The 12224-nt window shown below is 55.6% G+C and overlaps 1 protein-coding gene across 12 annotated transcripts; it reads right to left on the reverse strand.

The window, feature by feature from the left end:
- Window positions 1-503: 503 nt before the first annotated feature.
- LOC310885212 (uncharacterized protein) lies at window positions 504-8249 on the reverse strand. 12 transcript variants are annotated; one of them, XR_014574599.1, is made up of 7 exons: window positions 5467-8249; window positions 5042-5183; window positions 2313-2439; window positions 1829-2089; window positions 1727-1743; window positions 1108-1613; window positions 504-803 (listed from the first exon to the last, which is right to left on the reverse strand). XR_014574599.1 is itself a non-coding variant. In XM_083808261.1 (6 exons), exons 1-5 carry the CDS (start codon window positions 5535-5537, stop codon window positions 1592-1594), a joined length of 447 nt encoding a protein of 148 aa, XP_083664387.1. In that variant the 5' UTR covers window positions 5538-8239; the 3' UTR covers window positions 504-803; window positions 1108-1591. The 12 variants fall into 12 exon arrangements, 1 of the variants encoding a protein (XP_083664387.1); XR_014574600.1 differs by having other exon boundaries at window positions 504-957; window positions 1727-2028; window positions 5467-8244; XR_014574601.1 differs by having other exon boundaries at window positions 1108-1743; window positions 5467-8240.
- Window positions 8250-12224: the final 3975 nt, after the last annotated feature.

A 12224-nucleotide genomic window follows, 5' to 3' on the forward strand; every position in this document is an offset into this window, starting at 1 on the left:
ATAGATATACAACACAATATCAAAGACCTCATCAAGGTCCACCAAGGAAAGGAAGCAATGCAGGAGAAAGAAGACAGGACAACAGGGGGAATGGGGAGCATAAGGGAGGAGGCAGCCAGTGGCCTTAAAAACAAAGCATAAAAATAACTTCCGGTAGTGGGACATAGTGAATTGGAGCTCTAAGGTCTGCATCTAGAGATGTCTTTTATCTTTATCATGCAGTTGTGGAGATGGGTCCTCTGGTTTTGGTCATGTTTTTTCACATTCTGCAATTATCTCCCAAGAAGAACCCCCTGTTGGGCAGAAAGGTAGAGGTGTGCTCCAGAAACACAGTGATGGCAAGGAGTCCTCCACTTCATTCTTCCATTTTTTTCCAGTGATGGCAAGGAGTCCTCCACTTCATTCTTCCATTTTTTTCCAGCTGGAAGCATTCATGGTTGTCAACTGAATTGGTTTTGAGGAGTAGGAAAGACAGCATTGCTGGATTTCTGCTTTCTCCTAGATCCTATCATACCACATCATGACAGTTGTCTTTGTTTTATGTCCTTTTATGCCTGGATGTTTCTCATTTTTATGAGTGTGGGGTTTTCTTTTTCTGTCTTTCTTTTCTTTCTTTCCTTCCTTCCTTCCTTTCTTTCTTTCTCTTTCTTTCTCTTTCTTTCTTCCTGTCTGTCTTTCTGTCTGTCTCTGTCTTGTCTCTTTCTGTCCAGCACTGATTTTATTGCTACTTGTGCATATCCAGACTGTACAGTTTTCTCCATTCCCTCTGTTTCTTCCCTGTGTCTTGCCCCTCTTCCCTGCAACTGAACAGCATTGCCTTGATCAATGAAGTGGCAACATGCGGCTTACACAGTAAACTGCTGAAATTACAGCTATAGCCATGGACCACAGCTGGGTTGGGTATTCCAAGGCGCCCGCAGGCAATCCGGCTTTCACCGGTGTGGCACTTCAGGGGAACTTGGGGGTCCGGAGGTGTCACCGGGATTAGTCTTACCGTGCGCCCAAGGAATCGGGGTTGTCACCGTGGTGGATCCTCCGGGACCAAGGGGACCAAGGGAGGACACAATTTTGGGTCCTCCGGGGAGTTTGGCATCCCGTGGGGCTCACCTGCTTTGCTCCTCCGGTGCCCTGGGCGGCCCGGGTGGGGGGGATCACAGGGATAGGTCCTCTGGGGCTTCCGAGGGACTCTGGGTTGTCACAGGGGTTGGTGGTCTGGGGACCTGGGGGGACCTAGGGGTTCACCAGAGTTGGTTCCTCCGGGGACCTCTGGTATCTGTGGAGGACACCAGGGTGGCTTCTCCGGGGACCTCGAGGTCCCAGGGGGATCACCGGAGTTTGTCCTCCGCAGCCTTCGAGGGACACTGGAGTGTCACCCGGGCGGGTCCTCCGGGGCGCCTGGGGGGCCCGGGGGTGATCACCAGGGTGGGTACTCGGGGGCCCCCGGGGACCCAGGGGTGCTCACTGGTTTGAGTCCTAGCGGGCCCCCGGGGATGTGACCGGGGTGGGTCCTCTGGGTACCAGGGAGGCCGGAGGGGTCAACGGCATGTGTCCACCGGAGACTTGGGTGGCCCATAGGGGTCAGCGGGGAGGGTCATCCGGGGTGAACGACGATCCTGGGGAATCACCGTTGTGGGTCCTTGGGTGGTGGACTTGGGGGGCCCGGGGCGGTCACCGGGGTGGGTGTTCCGGGGACCAGGCGGACCGGGAGCGTCACCGGGGTGGGTACCTGGGGACATGCAGGGCCTGGGGAGAGTCACCGTTGTGGGTGCTCTGTGGCCAAAGGGAACCGGTGGGGATCACCATCCTGGGTCCTATGGGGCGCACACACCGTCGGGGGTCACTGGTGTGGGTCCTACGCAGCCCCTGGGGGCACGCCGGAGGTCACTGGTGTAGGTTCTATGGGGCGCCCGGGGTCCTGCCAGGGGTCACTGGCGTGTGTCCTATGGGGTACCAGGATGCTCGCCGGGGGTCATCGGGTTGGGTCCTATGGGGCGCACGGGGGCCCGCCAGGGGTCACTGGGCTGGGTCCTATGGGGTGCCAGGATGCAGCCAGTGGTCACGGGGTGGGTTCTATGAGGCGCCCGAGGACCTGCCGGGGATCCCCGGGTTGAATACTCCGGGGCACCCGGTGGCCCGCCAGGGGTCACCGTGGTGGGTCCTCCGGGGCGCCTGGGGTCTGTCGGAGGGTCTCCGGTGTGTGTGCTATGGGGCGCCAGGGTGCCAGCCAGGCGTAACCTAGTTGGGTCCTATGGGGCGCCCGGGGCGTGCCGGGGCTCACTGGGGTGGGTACTCCGGGGCGCATGGGGGCCTACCGGGGGTCACCGGGGTGGTTCCTATGGGCTGCTCGGGGGCAGGCCGGGGTTCTCCGTGGTGGGTGCTCAGGGCACACGGGAGCACGCCGGGCGTCACCGGGGTGGGTCCTCGGTTGTGTCCGGGGGCCTGCCGGGGGTCACCGGGGTGGGTCCTCCAGGGCACCACGGGGGCCGTCGGGGCTCTACGGGGCAGGTCTTCCAGGGCGCCCGGAGGCCCTCTGGGGGTCACCCGGGTGGGTCCTCCGGGTTGCCCGGGGGCCCACCAGGTGTCACCGGGGTGCATCCTCGGGGGCGCCTGGGGGCCCACCAGGGATCACAGGGTAGGGTGCTCCGGGGCACCCGGGGGCCCGCTGGGGGTCACGGGGGTGCGTCCTTGGGGGCGCCCCGGGGCCCGCCAGGTGTCAATGGGGGTGGGTTCTCAAGGGTGCCCGGGGGCCCACCAGGGGTCACCAGGGTGAGTCCTCGGGGGCGCCCGGTGGCCCGCCAGGGGTCACCGGGGTGGGTGCTCCGGGGCACCTGGGGACCCGCCAGGGGTCACAGGGGTGGGTCCTATGGGGCGCCCAGGGGCCTGCCAGGGTTCACCGCAGTTGGTGCTCAGGGGCGCCCGGGTCCCGCCTGGGGATACTGGGGTAGGTCCTATGGGGCGCCCGGGGTCCTGCCGGGGGTCACCAGGGTGGGTGCTCCAGGGCGTCCTGGGGCCCACCGGGTGTTACCCAGGTGGGTACTTTGCGGTGCCCGGGGTCCCGCCGGGGGTCACTGGGGGGGGGGGTCCTCCAGGGTGCCCGGGGGCCCGCCGGAGGTCACAGGGGTGGGTCATGGGGGGCACCCGGGGACCCGCCAGGGCTCACCGGGGTGCGGCCTCGGGGGCGCCCCAGGGCCCACCAGGGGTTACCGGGGTGGGTTCTCGAGGGTGCCCAGGGTCCGCCAGGGGTCACCGGGGTGCCTCCTCGGGGGCGCCACAGGGCCCGCCAGGCATCACCGTGGTGCGTCCTCAGGGGCGCCCGGGGGCCCGCCAGTGGTCACTGGGGTGCATCCTCGGGGGCGCCCCGGGGGCCCGCCAGGGGTCACCGTGGTGGCTACTATAGGGCGTACAGGCTCCCGCCAGGGGTCACCGGGGTGGGTCCTCGGGGGCATCTGGGGGCCCGCCAGGGGTCACCGTGGAGGGTCCTCGGGGGCGCGCAGGGGCCCGACGGGAGTCACCGGGGTGGTTCGTATGGGCCGCCCAGGGGCAGGCCGGGGTTCTCCGTGGTGGATACTCCGGGGCACCCAGGAGCCGGCCAGGCGTCACCGGGGTGGGTCCTCCGGGGCACAACGGGGCCTGCCGGGGGTTACCGGGCTGGGTTCTCCGGGGCGCCTGTGGGCCCACCGGGGGTCACCGGGGTGGGTCCTCGGGGGTGCACGGGGGTCCGCTGGGGGTCACCAGGGTGGGTCCTCAGAAGCGCCCAGGAGACCGCCAGGGATCACCGGGTTGGATCCTCGGGGGCACCCAAGGTCCCGTTGGGGTCACCGGGGTGGGTCCTCCAGGGCACAACGGGGCCCACCGGGGGTCACCGGGGTGGGTCCTACTGGGCACCCAGGGGCCCGCCAGCGGTCACCAGGGTGGGCTCTCGAGGGCGCCTTGAGGCCCGCCGGAGGTCACTGGGGTGGGTCCTCCGGGTCACCTGGGGGCCCACCGGACGTTACCAGAGTGGGTCCTCAGGGGCGCCCGGGGTCCCGCCTGGGGGTCACCCAGGTGGATCCTCCAGGTTTCCCAGGGGCCCTCCAGGGGCCACCGGGGTGGGTCCAAGGGGGCGCAAGGGGGCCCGCTGGAGGTCACCGGTGTGGGTCATCGGGGGCACCTGGGGCCCCGCAAGGGGTCACCGGGTTGGGTTCTCGAGGGCGCAGGGGGTCTGCCAGGGGTCACCTGGGTGCATCCTCGGGGGCACCCAGGGGCCCACCAGAGGTCACCGGGGTGCGTCTTTGGGGGCGCCCCGGGGCCCACCAAGCGTCACCGGGTTGTGTCCTAGGGGGCGCCCGGGGGCCCGCCAGTGGTCACCGGGGTGGGTCCTCAGGGGCACCTGGGGGCCCACGGGGGTCACCAGGGTGGATCCTCGGGGGCACCCAGGGGCCCATCGGGTGTCACCGGGGTGGTTCCTCGGGGGCGCCCGGGGGCCTGCCCTGGGTCACTGGGGTGGGTCCTCGGGGGTGCCCGGGGTCCTGCCGGGGGTACCGGGGTGGGTACCCGGGGGTGCCCGGGGTCCCTCCGGGTTTCACCGGGGTGCGTCCTATGGGGTGCCCGGGGGCCCGCCGGGGGTCACCGGGGTAGGTCCTATGGGGCGCCCGGGGGCCTGCCGGGGGTCACCGGGGTGGGTGCTCCGAGGTGCCCTGGGGCCTGCCGGGTGTTACCCGGGTGGGTGCTCTGCGGTGCCTGGGGGCCCGCCGGGGGTCACCAGGTTGGGTCCTTGGGGGCACCCGGGCCCCCGCTGGGGGTCACCGGGTGGGTCCTCGGGGGCGCCCAGGGGCCCTCCGGGGGTCACCGGGGTGTGTCTGATGTGGCACCCAGGGGCCCACCAGGGGTCACCGGGGTGCGTGCTTAGGAGCGCCCAGGGTCCTGCCAGGGGTAACAGGGGGGATGCTCCGGGGAGCACCGAGCAGTTCGCGCTTCTGCAAACTCGATTAAGCCTTTGAGCGTGGGCTGCAGGAAGTTTATGAGCACACCTCAGTTTCACCCAAAGGTTGCTGCGACTTACCTGGACAGACGGGCTGCTCTTTCTCCTGGGAAACCTGCGACTGCAGCACGCCAGCTGCAGCTTTCCTCCGTTTAGCCAATGCGCCACCTTCGCTCGGCAACAAACCCCACAGGGGTCCTTGCGGCGGGGAGCTGCTTCTGCCCTGGTGAGCCGCAGAAAAAGGGGCACACAACCGGCACACAACCGCCCCCCCCCTGCCCCCCCCGCGCCGCCTCCCGCCGCTCCGCCCCCCTCCTCCCCAGCCCCCCGAAGCCCCACACAGTGCAGACCCCACCGCACGCCCGGTCCGGTCTGGTCCAGTCCGGCGCCGCCCCCGCCCCGCACAAGGGCCGTTTCCGCAGAGGCCGCCGACCGCGTGGCGCCCCGACCGCCTCGCCCCCTCCTGGCCCGGCCCGGCCTGGCCCGGAGCGGCACCGACCACCAACCTCGTTGCAGCACCGCGCCTCGGCGGCCTGGCCCGAGCCGAGCCCGGCCCGGCCCGACAGCTTCCGCCCATAGTGCCGGCAAGCCCTGCAAGGCACTTCCGCCCTGGGTTCCTCCGAGCCAGTCACGGAGTGTTTCCGCCCTCAGTGAAGGCTAGCCGTGACGCTGCATCTGCCCTCACGGTCCAGCCAATCATGGAGCCGTTTTGGTCCTCAGTGAAGGCACGCCTTGACGTCACTTCCGCCCTCGGTTCCTTCCCACGTAATGGGTTTCAAAACAGTTTGTTCCCTTTAAATAATAATAGCGCACGGCTATACTTCAGAACGATTGGATTTCTTGAAATCTATAGGAAGCAGTCCGTGAAATATGATCTCAGAACCTCGCCTTTTAAGTATTAGAGGCAAACATGCTATCTGTATATGCTCCTTAGAAGCTAAACTATCAGCCTGCAGTTGTTTTACCTTTACTGCAACTCAAGACCGCACTCGGAGCACTGACTCAATTCCGTGTGTGCTGTCTCCAGCTAGCTGTCAGGCACACACTACTCCATGGAGAAGTCAAATTTCCTCTGTAATTGCTTACCCTAACCAGTATGAGATGCAATAGGAAACTATGGAGGAAGCAACCTCTCAGTTGCACTCAGAGTCCATCCTACCGTCAGCTACAGCATGGGACAGAAACCATATTATTCAGATGCAGAGGTATCAAAGATGATCCTCTGAAGTTGCATTGGAGAACTTGAGGATGGGGGCTGGCAGGAAGAAAAGTAACTAACAAGACAAGCCATCCTAAGTCTGTAAAAAAAAAAAAGAAAGAAAAAGGTTGGGGGGTGGGGGTGGGAAGCCAGTAAGAATCAGCCTGATAAAAGGTTTCCAAATGAGATGAAGAAGAAGAGGAGAAGGGGAGAGATTGGCTATGCAAGGCAAGAGACCCAGGAGGCAAAGGCTGAAGTCTAGGAAGGCAGACTAGAATGTGACGAGGAAACATACTGGTTTTCTATGAAGAACAGAGCTAGCAGCAAGGAAGTAATAATGGCAGACAAGGGAGACTAGTGCCTTTTCCTTTCACGTGAGCATACTCCCTTCACTATAGCATAATCCCCTTCAGTATGAAACGAGGACCAACACTCACAAAATTCAGTTATAAAATATGAAGCTGCCCTTTGGCAGTCTCTTTCTAAGTGCCCATACCCATCACTTGCTCCTCAAACACTTGCTCATATGTTAGAGAAATGCTCAATCACTCTTGCTAAAAATACTAGCAGTGAGAGCCTAGACTCATCTCTCCTCAAGTGAGTAAAAGCAATCATTCTGCCTCAGTGCAAACATGCAGTATCAGTATGGGACAGACCACTCAAAGCCTAGAGCTTCTACTTTCTGTGCTAATTTTTTTAGCATATATTCTTAACAGTTGCAAATTGTTATTAACAATCTATATTAAACATTTGATGTTTAATCGTAGCCTGCAACTCAGCTGTATTCAGCATGGACAGGAAAGTGCTCATTGGTAGGAACTTCATAAACTGCAAGTTAAGCAGGGAACCTACATTATAAGACACGTGCAGAAACTGCACCACCTGAATGTAAGCTAACTCCTTCTCTATGTTGGGTATCAAAAACCAACCCTGAATAACTCTCAACACTGCAGAAGCAAGTCCCAAGAATGTGTCTGTAGAAAAAAAAAAAATGGGATGACAACAGAATTCATTTCAGAAGAGTCTTTTGAGGCAAGACTTCTTGCAGCCTTCCAGTAACTCACCAATAGAAATGCACTTTTGTTATCAAAGATCTCACTGCATTACAATTTGTGATGTGCCAGTTTCACACATTTTCTAACCCAAGACCAGCTTCTTGATGCACCACTCTAACACAAAAGAATGGATTTAGTCTATGCTGCCTGAACTGTACTTTCCTCAGTCAGAAGGTAATATGGTTCGTTCTGGAAAGCATCATTTTTAAGTAACAACCTTCCCCACAGGGGCCAAACATTATGTTAACCAGCCCAGGAGATATTCATGCTATTTCATACATGACAATAACAGGGAAGATACTTGCTATATTTAATTTCTAAAGCAAGCCTCCTTTGGCAAAAGAAAGCACTATTTATTTATTTATTTTGATTTTTATTTTTTTAAACTATGCTGTGGGTTGCTGTTTTCAAAGGCCTCTCTGTCTTCTCTGATGAAGACCTCTTATGTAATTATGGAAGCTGCAGCTGTTTCCACTGACAAGCTCTCAAAGTCCTGGGTTCACTAACCTGTGACAGCCATAATATCCAATTGCAGGTGACAGAATATTCTAGTTCTGCTCATTTCCTTTGAGGCCCAGGTAAGCTCATGACAACAGGAATACCATGAAAGGACCCATATTACCTTTATTTTCAGCTTCTTCTAAGTCCTTTACATTTGCTAAGAGAATTTCTTCTCTCTGATCAGTTAATAAGTCAGCAAGACAATAAATAATCTCCGCTCTCTGAAAGGGACAAGTTTCTGAACTGCATTCTTGTATGAAGTCCATGGTGTTTGACATCTGGCTCACTTCAGCTCATTTCTACCGACACATCTTCTCACTGTCTCGACTCCCTGAATGCTTGGAGCCAGCTGATTTTTTCCAGGACCCATTTGTGTTATAAGCCTGTATTTTAAAACTTGCCACATGTTCCCAACCTTAAAGAGTGAGCACATACTGTTCTCTCACCTGCTCAGGCTGCAGAGCTGCCAGGGTCCTGCCACCGGCTTGAGACCTTTCACCCTGCTGCTCTACTGGAGGGCCTGCCAAAACAAACAAACAAACAAACAAAACACAACCACAAGACATGCAGACAAAGGTTACAGCCCATGTGGAAGGAAATGAACACTAACCTTTCATCTTCCAACTCCTTACTCAAAGCAGGAAAACAGGTGCGGTCCTAATAGACGTATCAAAGAAATTTACTGTATGCCAGAACAGGAAAATCTGTATCAGATATCAAAATGCTGCCACGGTCCCCGAGCATAGCCCTTTTCAAGGCATCATGGAGATTCAGCAAAATCATCCATGTCATAGGGGACAAACAAGTTTGTATCAAAGCTGTATACAGCTTGTATCAAAAAGACTTGACAAAGAGCAAAAGAATACAAGGACGGCTAATTCTCAGGGCGTAGGAGAAAACTGAAAACAGGGAGGCATCCTTTGAAAAAGTTTAATTATACAACTAATGAAAAGAGAAAAGATTGCAAAATAACATGGGAATGTACAAACAATACTGGAACCATAAACCCTAACCCTAACCTAACCCTAAGCCTAACCCTAACCCTAACCCTAACCCCAAACCCCTTCCCTATTACTAACCCAAACCCAAACCCTTTCCCTAACCCTAACCCTAACCCTAAACCTAACCCTAACCCTAAATCTAACCCTAAACCCTAAGCTTAAGCCTAACCCTAACCCTAACCCTAACACTAACACTCTAACCCTAACCCTAACCCTAAAACTAACCCTAACCCTAAACCCTAACCCTAACCTTAACACTAACCGTAATACTACCCCTAATCAAAACCCTAATGAAAACCCTAGCCCTAAATCAAACCCTTTACTTATACCTAACCCAAACCCTAACCCTAACCCTAACCCTAACCCTAACCGAAACAAACAATACTGGAACCATAAACCCTAACCCTAACCTAACCCTAAGCCTAACCCTAACCCTAACCCTAACCCTAACCCCAAACCCCTTCCCTATTACTAACCCAAACCCAAACCCTTTCCCTAACCCTAACCCTAAACCTAACCCTAACCCTAAATCTAACCCTAAACCCTAAGCTTAAGCCTAACCCTAACCCTAACCCTAACACTAACACTCTAACCCTAACCCTAACCCTAAAACTAACCCTAACCCTAAACACTAACCCTAACCTTAACACTAACCGTAATACTACCGCTAATCAAAACCCTAATGAAAACCCTAGCCCTAAATCAAACCCTTTACTTATACCTAACCCAAACCCTAACCCTAACCCTAACCCTAACCCTAACCCTAACCCGAACCCAAACCCTAACCCTAACCTCTAACCCTAACCCTAACCCACAACCTAACCCTAACCCTAACCCTAAACCTAACCCTAAATCCTGCCCCTAACCCAAACCCAAACCTAAACCCAACCACTAACCCAAACCGTATCCCTATCCCTAACCCAAACCCTAACCCTAACCCTAACTCGTCCGCCCGTCCACTCTGGGGTTCTGCTCTGGGGTAACCCTAACCCTGACACTGACCCTGACCCTGACTCTGACCCTAACACTAACCCTAACCCTAAACCCTAACCCTAAACTTAACCCTAACCCTAACCCTAAACCCTAAACCCTAACCCTAACCCTAACCCGAAACATAACCCGAACCCTAACCATAAAAATTATCACAAACCCTAACACTAACCGTAACCCCTTACACTAACCCTGACCCTGACACTGACCCTAAACCCTAACCCTAAAACGTACTAACCCTAACCCTAACCCTAACCCTAACCCTAACCCTAACCCTAACCCTAACCCTAACCCTAACCCAATATGGCCTCCCGGAAGTCCAGTGCCCGAGAACTACATCTCCCGGCATGCTCTGGGAAACCAACATGGCCTCCCAAAAGGACAAGGCTGGAAAACTACATCTCCCGGCATTCCACAGAATCCCAACATGGCCTCCCGGAAGTCCAGTGCCCCGAGAACTACAGCTCCCGAAATGCTCTGGGAAACCAATATGGCCTCCTGGAAGCCCAGTGCCGGAAAACTACATCTCCCGGCATTCCCCGGACTCCCAACATGGCCGCTCGGTAAGCGGCTTCTCGAGAACTACGCCTCCCGACATGCTCTGGGAAGGCAACATGGCCTCCCGGAAACCCAGTGCCCAACAACTACATTTCCCAGCACTCCACGGAAAATTGAGCCTCGCAGCTTGCCGTAGGACGACATTTTTTGCTGTGTTACATTCCCAGTTCCGTTTTGTGTTTATGGAGGTTTTCCCCCACAGTTTTGGGGGTTTCCCCTCAATTTCGGGTTTTCACCTCTCCATTTCAGGGTTCTTCCCCACAATTTTGGGGTTCCTTCCCCTAATTTGGTGCTTCGCCCCCCCCCCAGTTTTGGGGTTCCCCCTCCATTTTGGGGATTCCCCCCAATTCCAAGCCCCCCACAATTTTGGGGTCCCCCACCATCTTTTTTTGGCCTGCCACCCTAATATTAAGGTTCTTTCCCCCAGTGTTGGGGTTCTCACCAGATTTTTGAGGTTCCTTCCCTTAGTTTGGGGCTTCGCCCCCCAAGATCTGGGGCTTTAACCCCAATTTTGAGGGTCCCCCCCCCAATTTTGGGGATTCCTCCCCAGTTCTGCGGGGGGGGGGTCCACATTCAGTTCTGAAATTTCACACTTCCATTTAAGTGCTCTTCCCCCCAATTTGGGGGTTTGCCCACCCAATTTTGGGGGTTCCTCCCCTAATTTGGGGGGACCCGACCAACTTTGGGGGGACCCCCCAATTTTAGAGTCCCCCACCCTCCTTTTTTAATATTAGGGGGAAACCCAAGAGTTCTTCCACCCAAGTTTGGGGGACCCCACAATTTTGAGGGTCCTTCCCCTAACTTGGGGCTTCAACCCTTCAATTTTGGGGGGGCTCCCACCCTCATATTTTGGCCTTCCGCCCTAATATTAGGCCTAACCCCTACGAACCCTGACCCCTAACCCTAAGGCACCCACGGATCTAACCCTAACCCCTACCCCCCCTACAAACCCTAAAAAGCCTTACAGCCCTAACCTGATAAAATTTACCCCACGACACCCCTGAAGACCTATGCCTAAATCCCCTAACCCTAAAAATTAAGACCCTCTTGTTAGCGTTCATGAAAACACATAATCCACAAAGTGATTATATGAAGGTGCTTTATTAGGCACCGGAAGTTAGGGGCATGCCTGCCCAAATCTAACTTCGTCTGATTTGTTCTCTTAATTCTCTTTTATCTCCTAAGATATTACATATGCATTAGGTTTCACAACTCATATATGCATATTCATTTCCTAGCTCCGCCTAGCCTCGCATGCTAGTTATCTTATCAGTCCTTCTGCACTTGCGTACTACTCTCTGGTGGTCGTCCGGGTGGTTGTCGGGATGAAGTAAGATGTCTTCAGCGGAGTTGAACTTTTTAACCTTTCCTTCTCACGCATGCTCTCTGAGCCCTTGGTCTCAGTCCAAACCGCAAGGTTGGTTTGATCCAGTTCCCAGGCTCCAAGAAGCCCCAGTTATCTAGATGTCTGGCAAACTGAGCATTCTTTTAGTCCTCCTTACTCCTCATCATGAATAGCTGTATTCTCTCATGTTAGCTTTGCACATATATTTTGTATCTTCCAAGCGCAGCCCCGGAACAGTACATCGCAAATGTAACATATTAAGCAATATTGTATTATTTCTTCTTCTATTACTAACATTTCCTCCCTTTGAAAGTATTTCACGCCTTTCGAGGAGGGCAAATGCTTTCACTAACTAACTAAAATGTTTTACACTCAGTGCTCACCAATAACATATTCAAGGAAAATTACAACATGAGGAATCAAGAAAATTACAAAGATTAGGATTGTCACAACATTTCAAAAGTCCACCACTTCTGCTTTATGTTACGTTTGCTCTTCTGGTTGGGTTCACTTGATCTGAAACCGATCTTGTCTATTCCGTTTTCATTCCATTTCGCCTCCTAGGTTCCTCAGATTCTTTCTCTGAAATCCAAAGTTGTTAGATGCCGGTGGAGGA

The sequence above is a fragment of the Anser anser genome (genome assembly GCF_964211835.1).
Source record: "Anser anser genome assembly, chromosome: 22".
In the NCBI taxonomy this organism is placed as follows: Eukaryota; Metazoa; Chordata; class Aves; order Anseriformes; family Anatidae; genus Anser; species Anser anser.

Coding starts and splice junctions, on each gene's coding strand:
- LOC310885212 (XM_083808261.1), bottom strand. CDS start 5,537: ATGGGCGGAAGCTGTCGGGCCGGGCCGGGCTCGGCTCGGGCCAGGCCG. Junction 5,184..5,466: donor AGGCGCGGTGCTGCAACGAG/GTTGGTGGTCGG, acceptor GCGGCTCACCAG/GGCAGAAGCAGCTCCCCGCC. Junction 1,614..1,726: donor CAGGCCCTGCATGTCCCCAG/GTACCCACCCCG, acceptor GTGATTCCCCAG/GATCGTCGTTCACCCCGGAT.